Source organism: Platalea leucorodia (assembly GCF_965183815.1).
Source record: "Platalea leucorodia genome assembly, chromosome: 4".
In the NCBI taxonomy this organism is placed as follows: Eukaryota; Metazoa; Chordata; class Aves; order Pelecaniformes; family Threskiornithidae; genus Platalea; species Platalea leucorodia.
Window position 1 is genome coordinate 38,517,852 of NC_138826.1, and position 23,126 is coordinate 38,540,977.

The window sequence follows — 23,126 nt, forward strand, 5'->3', positions numbered from 1 at the left end:
GGGCCGGGCGCGGCCTGATGGCGTCACGGCGGCCCGCCCCGGCGCGGCAGCGAGGTGCGGACGTCACGGAGGAGAGGCCTGGCTGGAGGAGCCTGCCGTAGGTTTAGGCGATGGCTGAGGACACCCCACCCCACCCCCCCCGCCCCGTTTCGGTGCGGGGATGGCAACAGGATCCATTTTGTTCCAAAAGAGAGGATCTCGAGGCAGGTGACGGCAGCAGGAGCAACCGCGCCAGCACCCCAACATCCTCGCTGCGCGATGCAACGCGCGTGACGGCGCAGGGAGCGACGCCTCAACAGAGCGCGCTACCGCCAGGCAAACGACAGGAGAGGAAAGAGCTGGCCGTAGCTGGAGTGACCCCCAGCAGCAGGAGCGATGTCTGGCAGTGTTTTATCCCCTCGAAGGAAGCCTGGAGCTGGCGGCTGTCCTTCAAGCGCCGGCGGAGCGCCCCTCTCTGCAGCGCGGAGGCCGCGGCAGATGGCTGACGGGGCAGATGGCTGACGGGGCCCTCCCAAACCAGAGCGCCTGCCTGGGGCTGGCTGGCAAGGCGGGACAGCAAACACGGCAGCTCCGGCCTGCCCAGCCCTGACTTCTCGGCCTTGTCCTTCCAGCTCTGGAAAGTCAGGGTGGTTTTTTTTCCTCCCCCTTCTGAAACGCCCCGTCTCTGGTGACTCACCACCAGCCTTAGGTGAAGACCTGAAGCAATTGAAAGAGATGAGCCACCAGCCACATTGTTGTGAGCAACATCTTTACATGATACTTTACAGAGAGGGCAGCACTCGGCAAATAACATCTTTCAGCCCGTTCCCGTTACAGAGCAGCAATTCCCAACGGAGAGGGCTCTCCATTTAAAAAAGATAATTGGAAACCTCCCGCAGCAGGTTGCTTATGCAAGGCAGGATGGGCAGGACAGCCAGTTGCTCCACTACTTTTAACTGCTCTTAAACCAGAGGCAGCACTTCAGCTCCAGCAGCCCCTCTGGGGGTGCACCTGTCCCCTCCACCCCCCAACAGTCTGGGGGAGCACAGAGCATTTGGCCGACTGAAGTCCTGGGGTGCTCTCACCACCTGGCTGCTCCAGCCTCTGCTCCGAGGTCCCACTGGTACGATCTATCCAGGAATCCCACTGCTTCTTTCTTAGGAGCAATCTAAGAATTAAAATAAACCCCATGCCATTTTGTAATAACATTAAATAAAAGTGATTTGGGTGCAGCCCCACCGAGTCGCTCGATGCCCAGCTCTGCAGGCAGGGTGCATCACAAAGCGGAGGTGGCGGCAGCAAGAAAAGTCCTTTTCTTTTTCCTGAGAGGCCAATATTAAGGGGCCAGCAGCAAGCAGAAGCTGCAAATACAACAGGCTTTGATTTCTAACTTCAATTTACAAAAATCTCCTGTTATGAACAGTCTGGGCTCACCAGAGCCTGGTGCCACCCTGCAGGTGTCTGCAGCAGCGGCTCTTGCCCACAGGCGGTGTTGGCAGGGCTGAGACAGGGAAGCCAGGCGCTCCTCCCCAACCTTGCTACTGCTTGGGCATGGTGAAGTCCCACGCCGTCTCCTGGGCGCATTTCCACATCGCCCGCATGAGTCGCGTGAAGCCCATGTCCTTGGGCTTCTCCAAGCCTCTCATAAGGCGCTGCTTCATTATGGCAACAAATTCCTTGTTGCTCAGCTCACCATTCCCTGCAAGAAGAACAAAAAAGATATTAGAAACACTAAAACCCACCAACAACCTCCTCCCCGCATGCACTAACTTTAAAGGGCAGCAGCCACACGTGACATTTCTCGCAGAGACTGAAGTCACATTTGGCTTCAACCTCCCAAAACAGCCTGCTGAGCAAGGGTTGCTGAACCACAGCATGTTTAAATCCCAACCCTACGGATGCTGCCCTGCTTAGCCTGGCACTGCCACGTCTTGCAGGGTCTGGAGTGCAGGGGCTTGAAGACAGAAAAGCAAATGCAAAGCAAATGCCCATGCACCCACAGAGAACTCTCTGCTTTATGTGATTTAGGAAATTACAGGAGCACAGGGTAACAGAGCACAGATTTTTCTTAATGGAGTAGAAGGGAAGACTCATTAAAGTAATCCAGAGAGGTTATTGAGAATTACGTCAACTAAATTTATGTTAAAAATAAGATTATAGTAAATTTGGGCAAATTTTATTCTGTAGTTGCTTAACCACCAATAAATTAAGACTTCTGGGATTTTTATTTAGGGCACTGGTTGATCGGAGGGGACAGCAGCAAGCCATGGCGTGACCAACAGCCTGACGCCTGTCTGCCGAGGGGCTGATGCCTTCTGCCATGATGCCACACGTATCCCGTTGCCTGTTTTGCCCCCCTGCCTATGGCGCACAGCTGATAGCAGTGATTTTAGCTTCTGGGGAGCGGCCCAGGAAAGCAACCCACCTTTGGGCACAGAAGAAATATGAGGGACATCAGCCCTTGAGAAACAAACCCGCCAGTGCCATCAGTTCCAAAGATCAAAGGAGAGATAATCTCTCTGCCTCATATGGGGAACGGCATCATTATATTTCATGAATGAGTTTCTTCATTTGAGAGCTTTTTTTCCTTCTTTACATCTGAATGCAAATCTGGGCAGCGAAATTCCAGCAAACTAACAAGGGTCGAGTAAAATTCCCTCTGGCACTGCAAGTTTTTGATGCGTGCATGGTAATGTCTATAAACACCAACGGAGTGAAAACACACAAAAAAAACCCCACATCATTAAAAAAAAAAAAAAAAAAGAGGTCTGCACCTGCTTTTCCACTTGATTCCTTCCTTACAAGGACTCCTCTGGCAACTACAGTCTTTCCCCCCAAAGGTTTGCTATCAAAATATTTAGCAGATTCTCCTATGAGAGGATGCAAACAGGGAATATTCGGCTACGCTTCGGTTCGCTCTAATCTCCAGCCTGATCATCTGGCCTGAGGATTGTATCAGAAAGTGGCACTGAAGCACAGAGAAAAAAATAAAGCAAGAGATGCAACCTTAGAAAGGTGCAAAGAAGCAGGTGGGGCTGAAACCAAGAGGGACAACAAGGAATAAAATAAAGGTGGATTTTTTTTTCATGTTCATATTTATATCAGAAAGCAAACAACTGTCTATTTATGCATCACTGCTGCCGCTCAGAGCTGCCAGATCCCAGTGATTGTGCTCGAGAAGCAGGGTGCCAGCAAGGTCTCTGGTTTTGGCTTGATAGTTTTGGGCAAATGCAGAATTTTGCTACTTTCCAAGTCTGAATTGCTGCCGTCATCCCCTGGTGGCAAAGACTCCACTAATTCTCATTAAATCAACCCGAGGCTGCTTCAGTGTGGCAACAAGCTACCCCCAAGCGCTCACATCCTCTGTGGGCCAGCAAAGCAACAAGCTTCCCAGCAGGGCACAGAGCTGCCATTAATTAAGCAAGCTGATATTTGTCTAGGACTTTGGAGATGATAAAGTACCAGATAGGCTCGTTTCCAACACTGGAGCACAACAGCTCATTTTGTTAAACAAAATAAGAGTTTTGTGGACAGAAAAAAAAAAAAGCTGTGTAGCAAGCTGCGCACGCCAAACGCTTGCATCCCCTGCTTTAAGATCAACATTTCGGAAGCTGGGTAACATCAGATACCCTTCCTAGAAGGGCATGAGCATCGGTACAGATCCACAGCCAAAAAGCGGATGGTAGCGTGGCAAGAAGAGCCAAGGCCATGGCAAGCTTTCACGGCTGGCGTTTTTTCCCCCCCTGTATTTCTTCCCCCAGCTCGACTCTCACCCAGCCTGGCTGAGAGGAAGGGGGCGAGGTTCTGGTCACTCACCGTCGCAGTCGAAGAGCGCGAACACCACATCGCAGACATGGTCCGAGAGCTCCACCTTGGCCACCGTCCTGGCCACTTGCTGCATCGTCACTGCAACAGAGGGAAGGCAGAAGGTTAGCAAGATGTCGTGATCTGCCCACTGCAGCGAACGCAGGCAGAGGAGCAGAAGACTCTTGTTCCTCCACGGAAAACTGCCTTTACGAAAACATGTCATGTTCAAAGAGGCTTGAAATAAGCTTCGTCCCCAGCCCGTTCAACACATGCCTGAAAACCAGGCTCCTCAAAGCCTTCGCCTTCCTACTGCAACGCTGCATGGGGTGTGGAGAGGCTGCTGGTGAGCACCGACATGCTGATACCTGTGTGTTCAAGATAAACATTAAAAACACTGAGATGAGATGTTTTTCCCCCTCTTTGGTTACAAAATCGGAAGAAGTGTCAGCAGTACAGCAAACACCAGGTGGGAAACCTCTCCCGACGGGCTTGATCAACAAGGCAGCTCCTTTTGGCAGTGTTGCAAAGATGATACTCTATGAACCAGCTATTCCAACAGGCTGGGAATAATAAAAACTGTTTTTCCTGTTAAGCAACCCAGGGCCAGTAACTGCGGAACGAACCCATCCACCCTCTCCCTGCGACAGGCTCTGCAGCAAGCAGATAAGGTTAACAGGTTAACCCTGCAATAAAATAAAGAGTTGTAACGAATTATTTCACCCCCCTACCCCCCCAGACTGGCAGCTGAGCTCATCAGCAAAGAAGCGAGCGGTAGTTTTATTCACGCCTCTAGAAAAGAGCAATCCGTGGAGCTATCAATCTGGCAGGGTTATGCAGTAGATTTTGCTGCATAAAGGGAAAAAAGCCCTCACTGGGCTAATTCAGCTGTTTCCCTACATGTATTCGTGTGCATCTGGCTGCCCTCTAGTCTCCCTTTGATGGCTGGTAATTGAAGGAAGGAGGGGAGGCAAGAGCAGCTCAGTTGTCGCTGTTTGTCAGGGCTGAAACACCCTGCTCCCTTCCAGACACTCGATAAAACGGAAGGGTTTTGCATGAATGTGAGCATATTTTAAGCTAAATTTACGCTTCCCTTCAAAGTCTGACGCGAAGAAACCCCGTCCAGAGAGAGACTGCACCACAGCAGCAAGCCCACTGCAACTGGAATGAATGTTTAGCTGCGGAGCTCCCCTTCAGTGGGGCAAAAGGGGGAAGTGGTGCGACACAAAATCAGATTGAAACCAAAAAAAGCCTCTGCTTTCATCCACGACATCCTTCTGGGTTCATACACTCTGGTCCCTTTGCAGAGCTATTGGCCCTTCAGAAATTTTGAAGATTTATGTATCAGAAAGGAAAAAATAAGCACCCAATTTATACCATAACTGGATTAATTCGAAACTGCATAAAATGTTTCTAATAGGATTTTTTTTTCCCATGAATATTCAGATTATTGGTTCCTTCCACCCCATTTCTGCTCCCCTGACTGAGGTTTGGGGTTTTTGGGGAGGAATCCACAGCCACCATCAGGTCCTTTTCCTAGTAAAATCCCCCCTTTTACTAAATAATGCAGGAGAAAACTGAAATTAAATAGAAGATGGATTAAAATATATATAGTCTCAACTAGGTACCCGCTGTTTCCCTGTAATTATTCTTTCTGAGATGAAGTCCTGTCCTAGATGAGAGATGTAGCTCTGGTCTGCAGTTACTGCTCTATATTTCAGTTCTGTCACCATAAGTCAGGATATGGCCGCCGCTTCTGTGCCTGTCCTGCTGGCAGCCAGAGCTTGCTTTGGGGAGGGCAGAGGCAATGTAATCATTAAAGAAAACTTGAATTAATTTTGTTCCCCAGCCTGATGCCTGAACCTTGCCAACCAAGCTGTGGGGAGACCGCCTGTCTCTCCCAGCGCACCCACGCCAACCAGGCTGCAGAATATACCACGCCACGCACGTGGCACAGCTCTCAGGAACACCTGGATAGCAAAGGAAAGGGGGGAATTCACGTTTTAAGCGCAGGGGCAGCCACCACGTCCATGCATCCCTTTCCTTTCAGCTCTCTTCTTCTGAATGCGCACAAATTAGCCAGCAAGATGAAACACGATCCAATGAATGAACTGCAACACAAGCAAGTGGGCGCATTACATGGCAGCAGCCCTCCAAAAAAGGGCTTTAATGGTCCACCATTTAATTAGCTCACACTGACATCAAACACTCACAAATGAAATGATAAAGCTGCCTTCAGCTTTCCCTCTCGATCCGAGAGGGAGGGACTGACGGCCAGCATCACACATACCCCAAACCAGAGGAGAGGGTGACTATAAATTGCACAGGTATAATGCAGTATTTATAGGTCCCCTTTGATTAAACGCCATGAACATGAAGTGGCAGCAAATGCCAGAGCCGAACGGTGGATGGTATAGGCCTTTTACCAAGATAAATGCCCTGCCTCTGGATTTTATATATGCCTCTGTAAAAGGCACCTTTCTCCTTCCCAATTAGGTGATGCTCATTCCCTAAATACAGTCCTGGCTCCAGCCAGCTGGAAAACACGCGCTGTGACTCCTACCTGCCCCGCACGCTGCTGGGGGACTTCAGTAACATGTGTAAAGCTCAAGGAAAAAGAAGAGGCTGAGGTAAAAGAAAGTTTATTTAAACTTATTTCTCAGCTTATTTTTTCCCCAGAAAGTCCTTCTGCTGGGGAGGCATTTTAAAACACCTCAACTTTGGCAATGGCAGAGGTTTTAAGTGCTATAAACCACCTCTTAGCCGAGACCCAGACCTTCGGACAGCAAAAGCAAATTTGTATTTCCTCAGACAGCAACACCGAATTTCATTTAACTCCTTTTAAATGTAAATCTTCTTTAAAAGTGCTCAACCAAGCTTTGATACTATCCCCTCCTCTTGGTGCCCCAGGTACCCTACTGAAGAAGTTATCTGCTATAGCTTTATATAGGAAAAGAAGAAGTTAGAATGATTTCTTTAATTATAAGTCATGTTTTTCTGCTGAGTTTTCACCCGCCTCCTTCCATCTCTACAGGGTGTCGCCTGATCCCTCCCTCCTCTTTGACATGTGCTTACTTATTTTTCATGGCTGCAGTTTTACCAGCTGTAATTTGTACTTACAGCTGCCGGTTACTGCTTCCTCTCTCATTAATCCAACTGCGCAGGTGTCACCTCCATCACACTGTTCTTGCCCGATGCAAAAATTCTGTAAAAATGTTATTTCACAGGGGCTGCGTGACTGTGCTGTGCTCAGTAACAATTTTGTTGGTTTTTAAGGACTCGTAAGGAAGGGGAAAGTGTCTCTGCTTTCCACTTTGATGCACACACTCCAGACTACAAGGTATCTCAATGAGGCAAATAAAATTGAAGTAAACCTCCCAGCATCATTTCTTTACCATTTCACAAAATGAAATAGGTGCTATCTGGGGAAACATCTCCTAAAACAAAGCTTGTCCAGATTTGGGGGTTTGGGATGGCTGCATCCATCTCTACAAGGGAAAGTCTGCTGGATTTTATACCACTGAAAATGAGTTCCATATTTCTATCTTGAAAAGCTATGCGGCTTTTAAAATTTCAAGTGTTAGTGTCTCCCACTGGTTCCTTTAATGAGCCATCTGAGTTATTTTATGCAAGTTTAGCGTCTGACACAGTTATCTTTTTTTTTTCCCCCTCCAATTCCCAAAACTGCACCATGAGTAATACCTCACCAAGTGCTTACAAACAGGGCTTTTCTATGGCCAAGAGCCTAGTGAGATGGCAAACTTCACTTTTTGCCTCCATCTTGAGATTAATCACACAGTTGGGAAAAATAAGGGGCAGCTGGGCTGCTGCCTTCGTTTCCTGAACAGCACCCAGGGTGACAGGAGCAGGGCTCCCTGCCCTGGGCAGCCCCGGGCTGCAGAGGCAGGACACGTGTATTCTGGGCTCCCAGAAATCAGGCTACGTAGGGTCTCAGGTTGATACGCACGTTTCATTTTAAGCATCCCAGTTGGAAACGTTGGATGCCATCGACAATAAAACTAGCAAAAATCTATTTAACTTTTTTCAAATCATTCGCATGTGCACGTACTGGAATATCCATCCAGGAGAGAGGAGTACAAACCCTACACAATCCTGTGGCACAGCACATTTTGCTTTTTCTTTTCAAAATGTGAGGCTGCAGCCCTGCAGCTGAGTAGAAACTGTTTTGACATCAAAGGAAGCATGATGGAAAGTCATGGAGATCACGCTTCTGGGAAAAAAGCAGAGCTACCGGACCAAAGGCAGAGCCAATCCACCGTTTATGTAATATTTGCAGTCATAAATAAGTAAAGAAAGGAGATTCCAACCCAGAAAGTGGTTTCTAAACTGAAAGGTATCTTCCAGGGGCTGTTGATCTATGGAGAGCCTGTCCTCAGGGTTACTGAGCTGATTTCTTAAAGCCTTGTGGGCCGGCGTCCTCTGCTGTGAAGCTTTGCCCAACAACTCGCTGCATCAGTGCTCAGCAAACACCGCACCGTAATTGTGCATGTACTAAAACCAAAGGGCAGGTGAGCTCCAGACCCCTCCTGCTTGAGGACACGGTGCCAAGCACTGCCACGGTCCCTCTCCATCAGGATGCACACATACACACACGTCAACGCACTGGTGTGAGGGCAGCAAAGGTGACAACCTGTGACCCTGACTTGCCTCTGCAGGACACCAGATTTCACCGTTCAACTCTTCTTCTCACAAATTATTGCAAATACTCATCCAGGCTTTCTTACACACCCAGAGAGGCTGTGGCATCTCCATCCTTGGAGATATCCAAAACCTGACTGTACGTGACCCTGTTGGTCTAGAGGGTCTCTATAGATCCCTGCCAACCTCACCTACCCTACAGAAGTCCTCCCCACCCAACTACCAGCGTTGACCACATGCCATCACTCCAGAGGAGTGATCTGAGCTGTGCCTCCATGGGGGACTGACTTCTTTCATCCAGTTCCGAAGGCGGATTAAAGCAAGCAGCAATTCAATGACAAACACATGCTGCACTCAAAACTCACCTCTACCTCCTTCCAAATTCCCTGTCAAGTCTGCAGCCGTTTCAAGCTCCATACTTCAAATAAAATGATCTTCCACTAACCCCCCCTGGGCTCTAGCCCCGCTCTGAGCTGGCTGAGCCACCAGAGCGAGCAGCAGGCTCAGCTGTCTCCCCTTGCTTTGGCCCATCTCTAGCGAATCGCATCTGTGCCTTGCCCTAACCCACAAAGGAGTTCTACCGTGGCTCTTTGCCGGTGCCAGCAGAACGGCTGCTTGGAAAGTGTGGCTGCAGACGGTGCCAAAAAAGAGTGCAACTCGCACCCTCGCCTCAAAAGGGGAATAAGCGACGAATTCTGCCCCTGTCCTGCTGCCAGCTGTAAGCCCAGGCCAGGAAAGTTTTCTAAGCAATGCTTATGATTTAAGAGAACGACGGCTATTATGTTTCTGGTAAAATGAAAGATGGAATAACAAATAATCTGTGTGTTATTCTATGCATCATTAAAATACAGGTTTATGATCCTTTTTAGAAGAAGAGGCTACTTTCATTCAACACAGAAAACAGGTTGTCAAGCTACGGCTGTTTGGTGCCATCCATTTTTTTCCTCTTAAATTTTAAACGGCCCTTCTAAAATTATAATAACATTTGCTGCATTAGGTTAGCAGCAATTTATGTGATACACAAACTATCCTCTTCCTCCTCCCCATATGATGCGTAATTTTTACATTTATTGGTTTTTAATAAGCAACCTTGTGAAAGCTTGACTTTCAGAAGAGTACACCCCATTTATTGCTTATTTGATTTGTGGGTGCAATATCCAGACTCAGAGTGTACGCATATGGAAATGGGTAATGCATAGACAATTTAGGCATGGGAGCACACAGATCCCTGCTGCAAAACCCAGGTGTAGCGCTGCAGCTTGCTTGCTTTGCACCTTCGTTAGGACCACAGCAAAACGCTGCCTTTATGCCTCCTGCCAGATACGCAGGAGCATCTCTGGGTTGAGCAGCACAGAAGGATGCAAGGGGTGATTCGTGTCAGCTACCAGACACATGTGAAAAGGGGATTTGCGGGATAACCCTCCTCTTCTGACCGAGCCAGAGGAAATCTCTCCTGACAGCCGGGACCCTGCAGGCAGGGACGGGGGTCTGGCGACAGCCAAGCCCGCCAGCGGTTTGAAGCCATGCCCTGCACACCACCAACCTCCCCAAGGTTTCTTACTCCAGCCAAAGGACTCCCAGCTCAATGGCTGTGGCTCCAGCACAAGCTCATTAATCGCTCATAATTAAACAGCAATCACGCTGATTTACCAACTGTGTGCAGACCTAAATGCTCCACAAATACATATTCCACGTCTGGGCAATTGCTAATTTACTGTAGACACTAAGTAAATTGGATTCACTGGGCTATTACCTCCTCGTGGGATGCTGCAGAAAGGGCTCTGCGCAGCAGCAGCACATCTATACTTCCTATTTTTACTTTTAAATTAAAGAAAATCCTATCAGATTCTTTTAACTTTAAGTCTTAAGATAACGGTGATCTAAACCAAAGAGTACAGATGATTTCCCCCGAAAAATCAAACATGAGGAGGGCTGTTGACACACGCAAGAAGAGATGTGACACGTTTCACTCCCTTCGTAGTTCCACTGCCCAAAAAACTATCAATGTCTTAATATTCCCACAACACCAGTGGTTGGAAGAATAGCTTGCTTCTGAAACATTTAATTTTACAGCTGCCTAAATACATCAGCTTTAACTTTCTAGTAGACAAGAGTTTCCACTTAGCCTAAAAAACTTTTAATGAGTTCGCCATTGATTTTTTTTATATTCCCAGTCTGAGTGTTTTAAAAAAACAACTCTTAAAAAAGATCTAGAAAAGCAAAGCACGCACTTGTGACAAATCCTAGCAGCAGAAACTTGGACTTTTCAAAAAAATATATAGGTTTCTTTGGTTGTTTGTTTGTGGTTGTTTTTTGTTTTTGTTTTTTTTTTTAAAATCGGTGCATAAGATCTGAGAACGTACCTGATATGGATTAGCTCAGAAAAGGACAAAACACAACAAGATGAAGAAGGATATGGATTGGTCTGATCAATAAACCACACTATTACCAAGCTCCCCAGGAAACACCAGCTCTGAAGTTTATTCAGCCAGCTCTTCTGGCCACGCACAGCCACTGGACTGTGGGTTATCTGAAGACAGCCTCCTCTGGACAGACTTTAATGCTCAGTCTGGGACCTTAGTGGGGTTCCAGTGCTCCCTCGCCTTCCCTCCAGTGTGCCGGGGAGCTCCAAAGGTGCTTGCCATTACTTGGATTTCAGATCAGAAACGCAGCACCTAGCCACACAGCTCTTATTTCTAAGCAAAGCTTATCATTTTTAAGCAAAGCTGAAACAAAACACGGGTTGAAATGTTCCTACCACCAGCTTCACTGCTGGTTAGTGCCTCTGCTGTGTCAGTCACGGAGACCTCTACAGAAGATACAGTTTGAAAGAACACTTCTTAGAATACCGCTTGTCTTTGCCAACAATAATTTTTCAAGTACTTCGTGAAAGGAGAAAAAACGTCACTCCAGAAGTCAGGGATGAAGAAGAAACACTGGTGTGCCTGTGCTCTGGTCCCAGACCACGTGATATACTCACTAGGTCATCTTGCCTCTGCACACATCAGACCTAAATGGTCCTGCTGAAGATCTCACCATGTTACCACTGCTTCCTAATCTATTCATTCAGGCTATACATTTCGGCTTTTTTTTCCCCTCTATATCTAAAACTCAGAAAGTATAAAACCTGAAATCCCTCTTTATCCATGGACGTAGCAAGTTAAATCTCTCATTACAGGGAGGAACTGCAATTTCGGTATATTTTTAACCTGTCAGCCTGGGCTCATTCAACATCTTCCCAACTTCAAAGACACGGCATGAGTCCTGCTCCCTCAAGCTTCCAGCGCCTGTCCGTCTCGCAAGTTTTAATACCTTTATCAAGTGAAGCTCCAGCCATGTGGTAGAAGCTCAAAGCTGTGTCCACATCATTTATGTTCTTCAGAAAAGTGAAGAAGCTCTCCACCTCCTCAAATGTCAGCCCCTAGGACAGAGAAAACATGGTCTTACAGTGATGGGAAAAGGAGATTGTGACACTACCTGGATTACGAACAACAAAGTAACTCATCGGCCCAAAGCTGTAGCCAGAGGGGAATTCATCTGCACACTCAAAAGGCTCCTACCTTGGCACCTGCAGATACAGGTGGCGAACCGTACTTTTGTTAACTGCCTCTGCTCCCCTCCCGGCCCCCCCAGTCATGCGACCCGAAGGGACTTCCCCATGCCCGGTCAGCAGCGGCAGAGACCGAAAAGCATTCCTCTGGCCCTCACTCTGCAGCCAGCTCTCGCCCAGAAGAGCAGACACATCATAAGCCTGGGATGCAGGAGACCACTGCAAGCAGGTTCATTTATATATTTTTTCCAAGCCTGCACACTTGCAATGACAATCGTGAAATAGTTCAAGCGCTGCACAGTCTCTCCCAGGAGATTCAGGGATCCCTGGGGGGGATCCATGTCTTACCCAGTGTCGCAGAAGGTGACACCGCAAACCACAGCACGGATAGATGTGACCCAGTTAGCTCTGCTGCTGGTGGCAGGATGGTTGCGGGGCTGGATCGCTGTCTGCTCTACTTACCAGCACAGTTGCCCAGGGCTTGGCTCACCCAGGGATGGGTGAGCCTGTGCTCAGTGAGCGCCTACAGCCACGCACCCGGATAGTCACAGAAACGCATCCCGAGATCCCCCAGCACTGGCACTGCTGCATCACAGCACAGCCGATGGGCAGGTAGGGGATAAGTGACACACTCCTCCCCGCACCGATCCGACCGGCGAGGAGCCTGCCAGGAGAGCGGCTGCCAACGAGTGCAGCTCTGGGACCCCCGCTCGGTTACACAACACAACACCCAATTTTATCGATCCGTTCAGCTCCAGCATCAGTGCTGGGATAAGAGCTGCAGCCTCCGAACTCCCCCACCACAGCCACGGCCCAGAGCCAATGGAGGAGGTAAATCCTCACCACAGTAATAACCACTCAGCTTTTCCTCTCTGGAAGAGATAAATCAGCTTGTCAAGAGGAGTTCAGGTTCAGGCTCCTCCTATCCTGTCTAGCGTGACAGACTGATACAGCAAGATACTAAAAATCCCAACTGCATAACATGGCACTTTTTCATGGTCTGGATGGAAGAGCACATGTTCAGCGGGTACTGTCAAATATAAATTTATACGATCCGTTGTAACCCTGCTCAAACTCTTCCCAACAAGTTCTAACCAGGGAATAAGCCACTTATCTTTTTTTGAAAGAAAAAGCACATTTTTTATGATCTTCTCATACAGACATGGTGCCTCTAGAATTGTAAGCAGAAGAATTACAGAAAATGTGCAGCTTGTTACTATCTTCGCTGTAACTGAATATGTGGCAATGCACCACTGATGTACATTGCACAGTGTGCACACCGACAAATGCAACAGCAGGCTTTGTCAGCCCTGGATTCGTGGATCCAGACCAAAAAGGATGAGATAGCAAAACACACAAGTGGACAACGGATCTGAAAAAAATCCCCAGTTACTATACAGGGAGCTTTTTTTTTTTTAAATGTAGACCTGCTCCGCTTCCCAAGCGGCATGCTAAAAGATGTATGGCAAAATTAAATAAAATACTGTCATAGCAAAAAAAAAAAAAAAAAAAAAAAAAAAAATCAAATAAATCAGGTACTTCTGCAGGACGTACTGCAAAGATTCCTTTGTTTTGTACAACAGATCTAGAGGAGAAAAGATCTTTGCGATTCAGATAGCCATACGGGTGCCTCCCTACTATGCATTTCCTGATTGACATGCTCCTGCCTGGGAGCAGAGCACTAAAAATGTGGAAAGCCTGCAGGAACCAGGAGGCATGCGGCCACTTTCAGGCCAGCAGAAGACACTGTGCTGGGGTTTGCCTGCTCTTTTTGGGACATCTGAGGTTTGCAGTAGTGGCTGCAAAGCATCCCAGCAGCTATTCTAGGCAAAGACCCCCAATTTTGCATTTTCCTGGAATTTTCCACTGTGAAATGGCAGACATCAAGGCCAAACACCATTGCCGCCCAGGCAAAACAGCCCCTTGTTTAGTACCAACACTGCAGTTGCTCTTGCTTCAACAGGTAACAGAGAAGGTTTACATGCTTACATATGTAAACTCATGGTCCTTTCACCAGCTGAAAACACAAAAACAATGACATACTGGGGTATCCTACAAATTTGGGCTTTCATGTGGACAGAGATACTGAATGTCTGTAGAAAAAGTGCCATCAGTATTATGAAATTTAATATTTTTATTGATGAATCCTATAGTTGAGGCTGGCATCAGCATTAACTCCTTTCCAGCTACCAAAATAAAAATAAAGTCAGAGACTGGGACAGCCTCAAGCTTGCACTGACAAGTCGGCAGATGACTGATCACCTTCACCAGTCAGAAGTCTGAGTATGGGAACGTATCTATTCCCCATCAATGTGTTTGTCAGCGCTGCTCGGCTCTTCGTAAGTTATTCACATCTCCATTCAAAGACCAACAGATGTTTCCATGACATAAGAGAGGCTTGTGTTAATTTGGAATCACAAGAAATTGCATATCCAGAGAGCACCAGGGAAGTGATTACGGGATCTGGATGATCACTTCTTTCAAGGCATTTGTAGAGCTAGCTGTTGATTCATAAGCCTGGATCCTTTCATCATTTAGGTGACACTAGCGATAACGTAAGCGGGTAGACTCCAGAAACACGTATTTGCTTGCAACATGCATCTTAACGACAGCTCAAACACCTTCTGCAAAAGTTAGGGCTTTTCACCTGGGAACCCAGGTTTCAGCTGGGGAGAATTACAACTCACTCCCACCCTCTGCCATCTCAACAGAAAAATATGCTACACAGCCCCCAAAGCACGTGTAGATGACAACCTGAATCACTAGTTTCTGAAGAGTCAGCTTGGGTTTCTAGTAGTGAAGGAGACATAAACCAAATACCTTGCTTGTAAAGACTACCAACAACTCAAGTCCTTTTTACTAGTGGAAAAGCAGCTGTGTAAGTGTAACTCAAAGAGGATGATCGTAAGCAATTTTAAACAAAGTAGAGTGTGGCAGCTCCCTGAATATGCAGAGGAGTTCACGTATCCAGGGTAAGATGGGATTTTTCCTCAAGAAAAATAAGAATAAAAGCAGATTATCAATTAATACAAGAAAACTTGCCATTTCCAAAAGCAGGAATGTAGAATAACAATGTTGGAAAATGGCTGAAGGTTAGATTAAAACCAGAGCTTTAACATTTTGGAGGCTGCCAGGATTGCCTTGTGCAGAAAAGGTAATTGCATCAGACAATGAAGATGGCATTTGGCAGATTTTGTAAGAAAGCACTCACAAGGTAAACTGCATTTCCGAGGTAAAGCTTGCCGGGTAGGTTTGGTACAATTACTGCCATTCCCCTCCCAGCATCACACGATTAAAAATATTTTAGGCCCACTTTATTTGGAAAGCAATAACAAGTCAAAGCCCCTACTGCTTTCGGCATAGAGGGGAGTTACAGCAGGTTAGTAAACTGTGCAGATAATGATACTACGCTGCTCTAAAAGTAGGCTAGTGAAGTGTGAAAAGAAGGGATTTGGGGAAAAATTCTTCCTGCAAAACATGTTTGCATCGTAAACCTCTTTGACCTACAAGGAGTTCAGGGACTGGAAAGTATCACAGGACAAAAGAAGTGGCTGGGTGGCTTTAATGTCTCTTTGAGGTCTGGGAGCCAAGAGGAGAGCGGTGGGTAGCACCGGCTCCGCTCCCTTTTTATACAATGGGAGTAAAGCAGAGCCCGACCGAAGCAGCTGCTTGCTCTGCAGATGTCTGGGTTACAAACACAGAGGAAGAAGCAACGCCAGCGTCGAGCTTCTGCAGTTTCAAGTGGGAGAACGCTCTCTGTCTTAATACCCCATTCATTTACAAAGAAAACTTTGCGAGCGCATCCCTGAGTAAGTTATCCAGAAAGCTCGAAAGGCAGTTAATGTGATTCTGGTCACGGCAGTCCTGTTTCTAAAGAGACAGGGAAATTTAAGCTACATAAAAACACTGACAGCTGCACCAGGGTGATCCAATAAAAGTACGTAAGTGTATTTAGATACAAAGTGCTGCAGACATCTGCAAGGGATATGGTCTTCTAAAATATCTCAGGGGAAAAAAGAACCCCACGAACTTTCAAGAAAAGGTTCTCTTGTATAAAAGAACATGCAAAGTTAGGCACCAGGCTGGATTGTCTGTGAGCTAAAACCTGCTGAAACGGAGGATTTCAGTGCCTGATTTCTCTAGCTCTGAATAAGCATTGACTTTGAGCTGCCCTGGCTGCAAAAAAGGCTTATCTGCCTCCAGTGCAAAGTGGCTGGCACGTCTCGCATCCTTTAGATCTCCTTAAACCATTAAATATCTTGTAGTTCTTAACAGAGAGGCCGTCTCGTTTTAGGATTGTGTGTGTTTCATTCCCCCTGGTCTAAGGAATCAAGTGTTTTCCACCAATTCTGTTTCTTGCAAATGTCATTTTTTTGTCTTATTCCCTAATCCCCCCTCCTTGAAAGTCCTCAGAATAAAGAAAGAAAAAGACTTGCTCTGAATCCGGTTATCTGCAAATAGAAACACAATCTGGCTGATCTGGGGATGAGGAATAAGGTAAAAACAAAAAGTTCCTCCTCTGCCACAGATGTCAGGGTCTTGGCTTACACATGAAAGGACGAAAACATCTGCTGTGAGAAACCTTCCAAAATAACTCCCTCTGTCTAATTTCTCATATATATATGTGTGTGTGTATGTGCATATATATATTTAAAAAACCCAAATCACAGCAAAAGAATCGACAGTTTGGGAACGTTAACAACAGAGCTGACACTTTCTTTTAGACACGCATCACAGGTATTTTTTCAACAAGAAATCAAATGATTCCTGTTAAAATTCAAGAGGAGCAGAGGTATTGGAAAAGCTGAATCTGCAGTGTCTCGTTCAAAGATCAAATAAACAGACACAACCTTGGAAACATCAATGGTCTTATTTAAGCTGGTAACAAAGAGCTTGAGAAGTGAGATTTCCAAATATTAACATGCAATGTGTCCCAGCTCCGATGACACATTGACACCATCTATCGATAACAGTCTATTAAATATTGAGCCTATTTTCCTACAAAACATGAGGGAAATCTTAAAAAAAAGCAGCTCTTTTTGGAGCCACGAGAAGCTGCAGGTACCGCAGCTCCTCTGGCAGGAATGCAACTCTGAGCGCAGCCTTTTGGCTCACTTATGGTTTCCTCCAGTTTTTAACTTTTTGACATTATTTGCAGTTAATAGAGACCTATCAGTCTACATGCTCCACTGCTTCAGTATGCCCAAATTCTCCTCCAGCACCAGTGAAAGAGGGAGAAAATGGGAGAAAAAAACCCACTGGAGTGGCTTCACATGAACTGAGGATTCCTACACATCAGAGGAGTCCAGTTAAGGCACCAAAGAGGGACAAAAAAAGGACTGGACCCTGGCCAACACTTGTGTTTTATAACACACTTTGCATCTAAACCAGTTAAGAAATAAACACCAGTTCTGATGTCAGGAGGAAGCAGCTCTAAAACAGTCAGACCGACCCAATATGCAGCCAAAGACTTTTTATCCATTCTTGTTTTGATGAATTGCTTGTTTATAACCTAGTTAATAAAGGAACAATCCACCTTTGTAGAAGCAGATGTGAAATTCTAATACTGAAGTAATTTAGCAGCCCATACTTGCCTTACCTGATAAAGCACATCCTTTCGGTACGGATGTCTTATTCCAAGGTCTCTCACTAAATTAATGAGTGTAGGATCTGCAACCATATTCCTCTCTAAATCATGAGTAATTAAAATAATTTTTCACGTAAGTTCATAACTAAATAATAAACTGCCCAGTTGCAGCAGCTAATTAATCCAAGGTTGAGCCAGTAACTAGGAACACGTCTTCAATGTTTATTCTGGCTCCAGACCCAGGGTGCCGTTCAGCAAATTTAAATTTTGAAAATTACAGCACCCATTTTAATAGGGACAAGCCTACACCCTGATCTGGATGCTGACCACTGTACTCCCACCTCTTCCATCTCCCTGCTGCTGGCAAAGTATTTATCATTTGCAAAGTCAGCATGTCTCCCCGCACTGCTTAAAAAGGTACAGGTGCTTTTCTTCGGAAGATGGAGATTCCTTACTCATTTCTCAGCACAGTGCGGGAGGGCTGCCCTCACTGCAACTTCCCAAATTTGCCACCGACGCCACTGACCTCTCCGTCTTGGAAGTGCTTCTTGAGCTGCTTCAGCATGACAGTGAGCTTCTTGGACTGCACCCCACTGTAGGCCAGCAGCATGCTGCCGAACTGCCGCTCCGTGATCCGCCCCTCCACTGGGTCGTGCCGCTCAAACTGGAATGGGAAGAAAAATAAACAAAAAGGGAGATGAAAACAAGGCTGTGCAGCAGAAAGCTCCATCCAGGGGAAGGGTGTAAAAAGGCACCGTAATAAATAATTAATATTGCAGGAAACACTGATGAAGGAGAAATCCTAACGCATTTGAATATTTGTTTCCCCCGAGACCGTCTCCACCAGTAAGTCAACATTTTCCCTATGTGCTGTTCCTTGGACAACCTCTGGAAGAAGTCTTTGTATCTTGCCCTCCTAGTTTTATCTCGCAGGGGGACAGCATTTGTAGAACTGGACTTGTAAAGTCAGGATTATTAACTTGTAACCAAGCTAGTGTCCACAGGTCTCCAAAGGGGTGAAAAGCAAGAACAACTTCTAAGGTGTTCTACACAGGGACTTCCAGCTTGGATGTCTGAATAAGCATCCAAAGAATTTGGCTGCTGCAGCAGCGATCTTTTCTGATTGATCAAAAATCTGCGCAGGACTGAGCTAACATGCAAGCGTGCGTATATGTATATACACATACATATATGAAGTATATGTAGGAGCGGTTCTGTGACTGCTATAAAAGGGGCTGGTGCTTAATAAACCAGGAAAGAAAAATCTTGCAAAAACTAGGTCTCATTGTAGCTCTTCTCTGCTCCAAGCCCTGTAGAGGTGGATTCAGCAAGGGAAGGTTCATGAAGGTCTCCAGACCTCACCTTCCCCAGTCCCAGAAAGTTCTCCTTGTCCTAAGCCCCTTCAAGACCCTTACGAACGCTGCTGTGAGGCCCCTGCAGAACTTCCCACAAGCCTTTCAGCAGAGAAAGGTCTTCTCCATTAATCCATCTCGCCAGCACTAGTTTATGTTCTCCTGGCTTTCACTGCAGGGGAGAAGGGAAGAGCAATTCTCCCGACTTGGGAAGGTGCTGGGTTTGAGCAACACGTCTCTGCCAGATCAATAATGCAGATTTCAACTTTTCCGTTTTCCCTCCACCTCTTTATGGCTCTAGAAACATCAACATTAGACTTCAACCGACTTCAGTTTCACAGACCTCAGCATTCAGGACCCTTTATTTGATTTCCTTCATATTTATCAGAAAACACACGACCTACACTATAGCTGATCACAAGCCAGAAGATGACATTTAACAACAAAATTAATTTTTAAACTCCTACAGAACAACTCAGTACCACTGACTTGACATTATATTGCTTGGTGAGTTAACCATTTCCGCCTCAACTGCTCTTCTCTGCTTAATTACACAGCTAACACGAAAGCCAGCAAGACACCCGACCGCGATCAAGGTGGGGAGATGAAAGCTGGCAGATCCACCAGCCTTGCTTTCAATCTGTGTGTAGGCAGAGCTCCAGACATGGCTGGCTATATACGCTTTTAATATATACGCTCTTCAGCTACGCTGTGTAACAACTAGGCTGCTTGCAAACAAGCTATTACAATTTCCATGCTAATGCCAAGTTGGAGGTAAATATTTTTTAGTTATTAGCGTATCAGCCAGACTTTTGCTGCTTTTCCCAGTGGGACACCAAGTGATTCCTACTGCATTTGAAATGCACGAAACACCAGGGCTGGAGAGGTTTGGATGGACTACGCTGGCAGGGGGCAGCTCCCAGCTGGATAAATTCTGCTTCTTAGCACCTTGTGCTTGCGCTTGAGTGGCCCACGCAGTATTTGGGGAAAAAGATGGCACTTTTTACTGTCGTCTGAGGCAGACGTCGGGGTTTACTCATGATGCAAAACACTGGCCTCTCCCCTTCTCGTGTGCTGGGGAAAGGAGAGGAAAACTCATTTGGAGGAAAAGTATGTGTTCTTCATTAAAAAGCATGCCATGTTTGAAGAATGCGAACAAGTTTTACAATACCCAAGAGACACAAAAATTCAGTCAGTCCTGTTTCAAAAGCAGCACCCATGCTTTCTTCTACTATAATATTCCTAATTTCATACATAAGCCAGTATTTTTCTACCAACCATCTTCAAATATCTCAAGTTTTAGCAGAGCATGAGCCAGCATCTTTTATTAATGAATAAGAAACTGGTCTGAGTATCTCAAATCAACCTCATAAGTGGTGAATATGTTTAGAAAAGTCTTGAGTCAGCATCTAAAAGCCTGCCGGTCCTCTCCCCCTGCCCTGCATTAAGGAGCAGGCATTGTGCAGCTCCATGGGGTAACATGAGCAGATGGGGAAATAAAAAAGGGCCATTTCCTCACAGTTTTTTTTGTAGCTAGGCATTCAGATGGTGGTCAGATTTGCACTACTGGATGCAAAAAAGACCAGAAAAAAAATTAAAAAAAACTTTTCATTTTCATTTTTCTCCTGACATGTCTCACACAAAGCCTTTTGGTGCCAACCTGAAGATAAGAAAGCAGGATTGTTCTCCAAACACCACGCTGAAGAAGTCTTAACAGGAGCATGATAATGAAACACATCGTTTCAGCCCAGCTTTCCTCTTTGTTTCCCATTTTCAGCCATGACCCTCAGATATTCAAAACAATTGGCCCACTGCCGCTGTAGAGGGTCTCGGCGAGCCCTTCGGCTCCCCTCGTTTGGGGTTTGCCAAATAAAAGATGATGAAACACACCTATGGTTTAAGGATTACCTGGGGAAAGTTGGTACGTTAAGAATAATGCTGTAATGTCCAATCAATCTTTGCAGCCATGCAGCTGGGAGAAAGGCAGACAAGCATGCTTTAAGCAGGATTACTTGTAAAATTCAACGCAAATTAACTTCTGCATCTCAAATGTCAGTATTAAAAACTGATTAAGTTATCTTATTTAGTGGCACCTATTATTAAATGTATATAGTTGGAGAATAAGCAATGGGGTAAAATGCTTATTCCTCCTGTGATTCACCTTCTCAGCTTCTGGTCCTCAGGGTTTCAGGGATTTCCTTGGTGGAAAGCTGCAGCTGGACCAATATGTCTAAACAGCCACACGAGAAGTTTTTCCCCCCAAGAGGTTGCCTGATGCCACTTGGCACCCGCTACTCCTTTTACGTTACAAAAATGAAGTGTACTGGCCCAAAAGTTTCCCGGCAGGTACTACTGGCACGCTTTCAACCATCACTCACGCAAGGAAAGGATGGGCAAGAGGTGTAGCAAAACATGCAAACTCCAGGTTTGGGCAACTTTGTCTAGACCAGGCACTGGGGATTCTTCAGTACTACAGGGAAAATAAAAATTTACAAGTGCTATTGCATCAGCTGTCAAAGACACGAGGCAAGGCAGGTGGGGAAAGTCCTTCTGGAGGCAAACTTTCTACAGCATCTGTTAAAAATAACTCCAATATTCAAGTACAAGGATCTCACCAGCTCTGAGCAGCAGTATTGAAACGTGGAGCACAATTAACATGCTGATGCTCGCAGTATTTTTGGCATCTTGCAAAATTTCTTGAAAATTAAGTGGAGCACCCATGCTACTGCCATAGCCCAAGTCTTGATCACAGCAGTAGCAAGAGCCTCACCTGCAGCAGACCCATTGCATGAGATGAAAGAGCTTTAGTCTTTTATTTTTATTGCACAGTTGGGAGATTGTCTTAAAGGACAAAAAGATAAACCAAATCTAAGATGAAGTAACTAAAATAACTTATTTATAAAATCTCTTTAAAGTACAAAATCATCCTGAGACCCTGTGAATAAACCAACTCATTCCTCCTCCCTGTGGGCTCCAAAACTGGTTCCAACTTTTAATTTCTGCAGGTGGTCATCACGTGCAGTGATGAGCCAAAATACCATACAAATATTATTCACAAGAAATAAAAAAGCCTGAAAACCATGGAATTAATGATTCTTATTCTGGGCTTATCTCACTTTAAAATGAACACATCTAACATTAAACCGCAACACTCATAGATGCCCAAAGTCAATTCCTGGCGGCCAAGCGTTACGCTCTCCCATACACAGGCACACAGCTGTGTTCATTGCAAAGACCAGCCTAGAAAGGGGCTGGCAAGCGAGAGCTGGTCAACAACCAGTTTCCAAATTCAAATATAATCACCGTTGAACTAAGAAAAAGCAACGAAATCACGGTGATGGGTAAAGAAAGTTCAAAACTTGCCCCCAAGCAAGTGTCAGATACATTTAAATTAATTACAGAAGGGATGAGCAGGGGATGTCATTTAAAGATGATGCAAAAAAAGAAAAATTTTGGTGAGAGAATTCTGCCTATTTTTTTCTGATATGTTAGCAATCGTGTTTATTCATAAAGAAACTTGGCTTCAACTGATTTGTGAGTGGAAAAAAAAACACCTTGATTTCAGCTTTTAAAAAAAAAAAAAACCAAAAAACAAAACCAGCTACCCTTGACACCCCCTTTCCCACCTCCCTGTCTGGGAGCAGATGTACCACATCTGTGCTCTCCTGCCTTCTTGAATGTCTTCTGGCCAACCGAACACAGCTCATCCATCGTCTCCACTTGAAAATGAAGGAGGGAGCAAAGCCTACAGTAATTTTTCTTTCAGTACTCAACACACAGTCTATGAACAGTGTTAAGTGTTAAAATCCCCCAGGTATTTGAAAAGGCAGGAAAAATAGTGTCCTTTCCCAGGTAATCACGATCCTTTGCTTTCATGCATGGGATGTTACTGTACAAGTTATTTTTCCAGTCACTCGGAGTGGGGGGACCAGACCCCACAAGGACGGGATGCAGGGCAGAGAATGGTGAGATTTATCACAAGCAAACAAGTCCTCTGACAGCCTTTTTCCCTTTCATATACCTTAAAGAAAGGAAAAGCACGGCCGAGGCAATCAGCTGGCATCGCAGGGCACCAGCCGGCACGGGATGGAGCAGCTCCCACGCGTGACACCCCACCATCGGGGAAACTGGGGAGGAAACGGGGGGGGTCCTACCCCCCTCCAAACTGCAGCCCCAAAATCTACACATGCAACAC

General features: G+C 45.9%; 1 protein-coding gene across 4 annotated transcripts in view; it reads right to left on the reverse strand.

The window, feature by feature from the left end:
• Positions 1–235: 235 nt before the first annotated feature.
• The window catches only part of MICU1 (mitochondrial calcium uptake 1), a 113,931-nt gene continuing 91,040 nt past the window's right edge, over positions 236–23,126 (reverse strand). For 2 of the 4 annotated variants that reach the window (XM_082311235.1, XM_082311232.1), the window contains 4 exons: positions 18,106–18,243; positions 11,755–11,863; positions 3,796–3,885; positions 236–1,678 (listed from right to left, as the gene is read on the reverse strand). In XM_082311235.1, the coding sequence (XP_082167361.1) occupies positions 1,518–1,678; positions 3,796–3,885; positions 11,755–11,863; positions 18,106–18,243 (498 nt within the window). In that variant the 3' untranslated portion in view covers positions 236–1,517. The remainder of the gene's footprint in view (positions 1,679–3,795; positions 3,886–11,754; positions 11,864–18,105; positions 18,244–23,126) is intronic. The other 2 variants (XM_082311233.1, XM_082311234.1) reach the window with 1 other exon arrangement.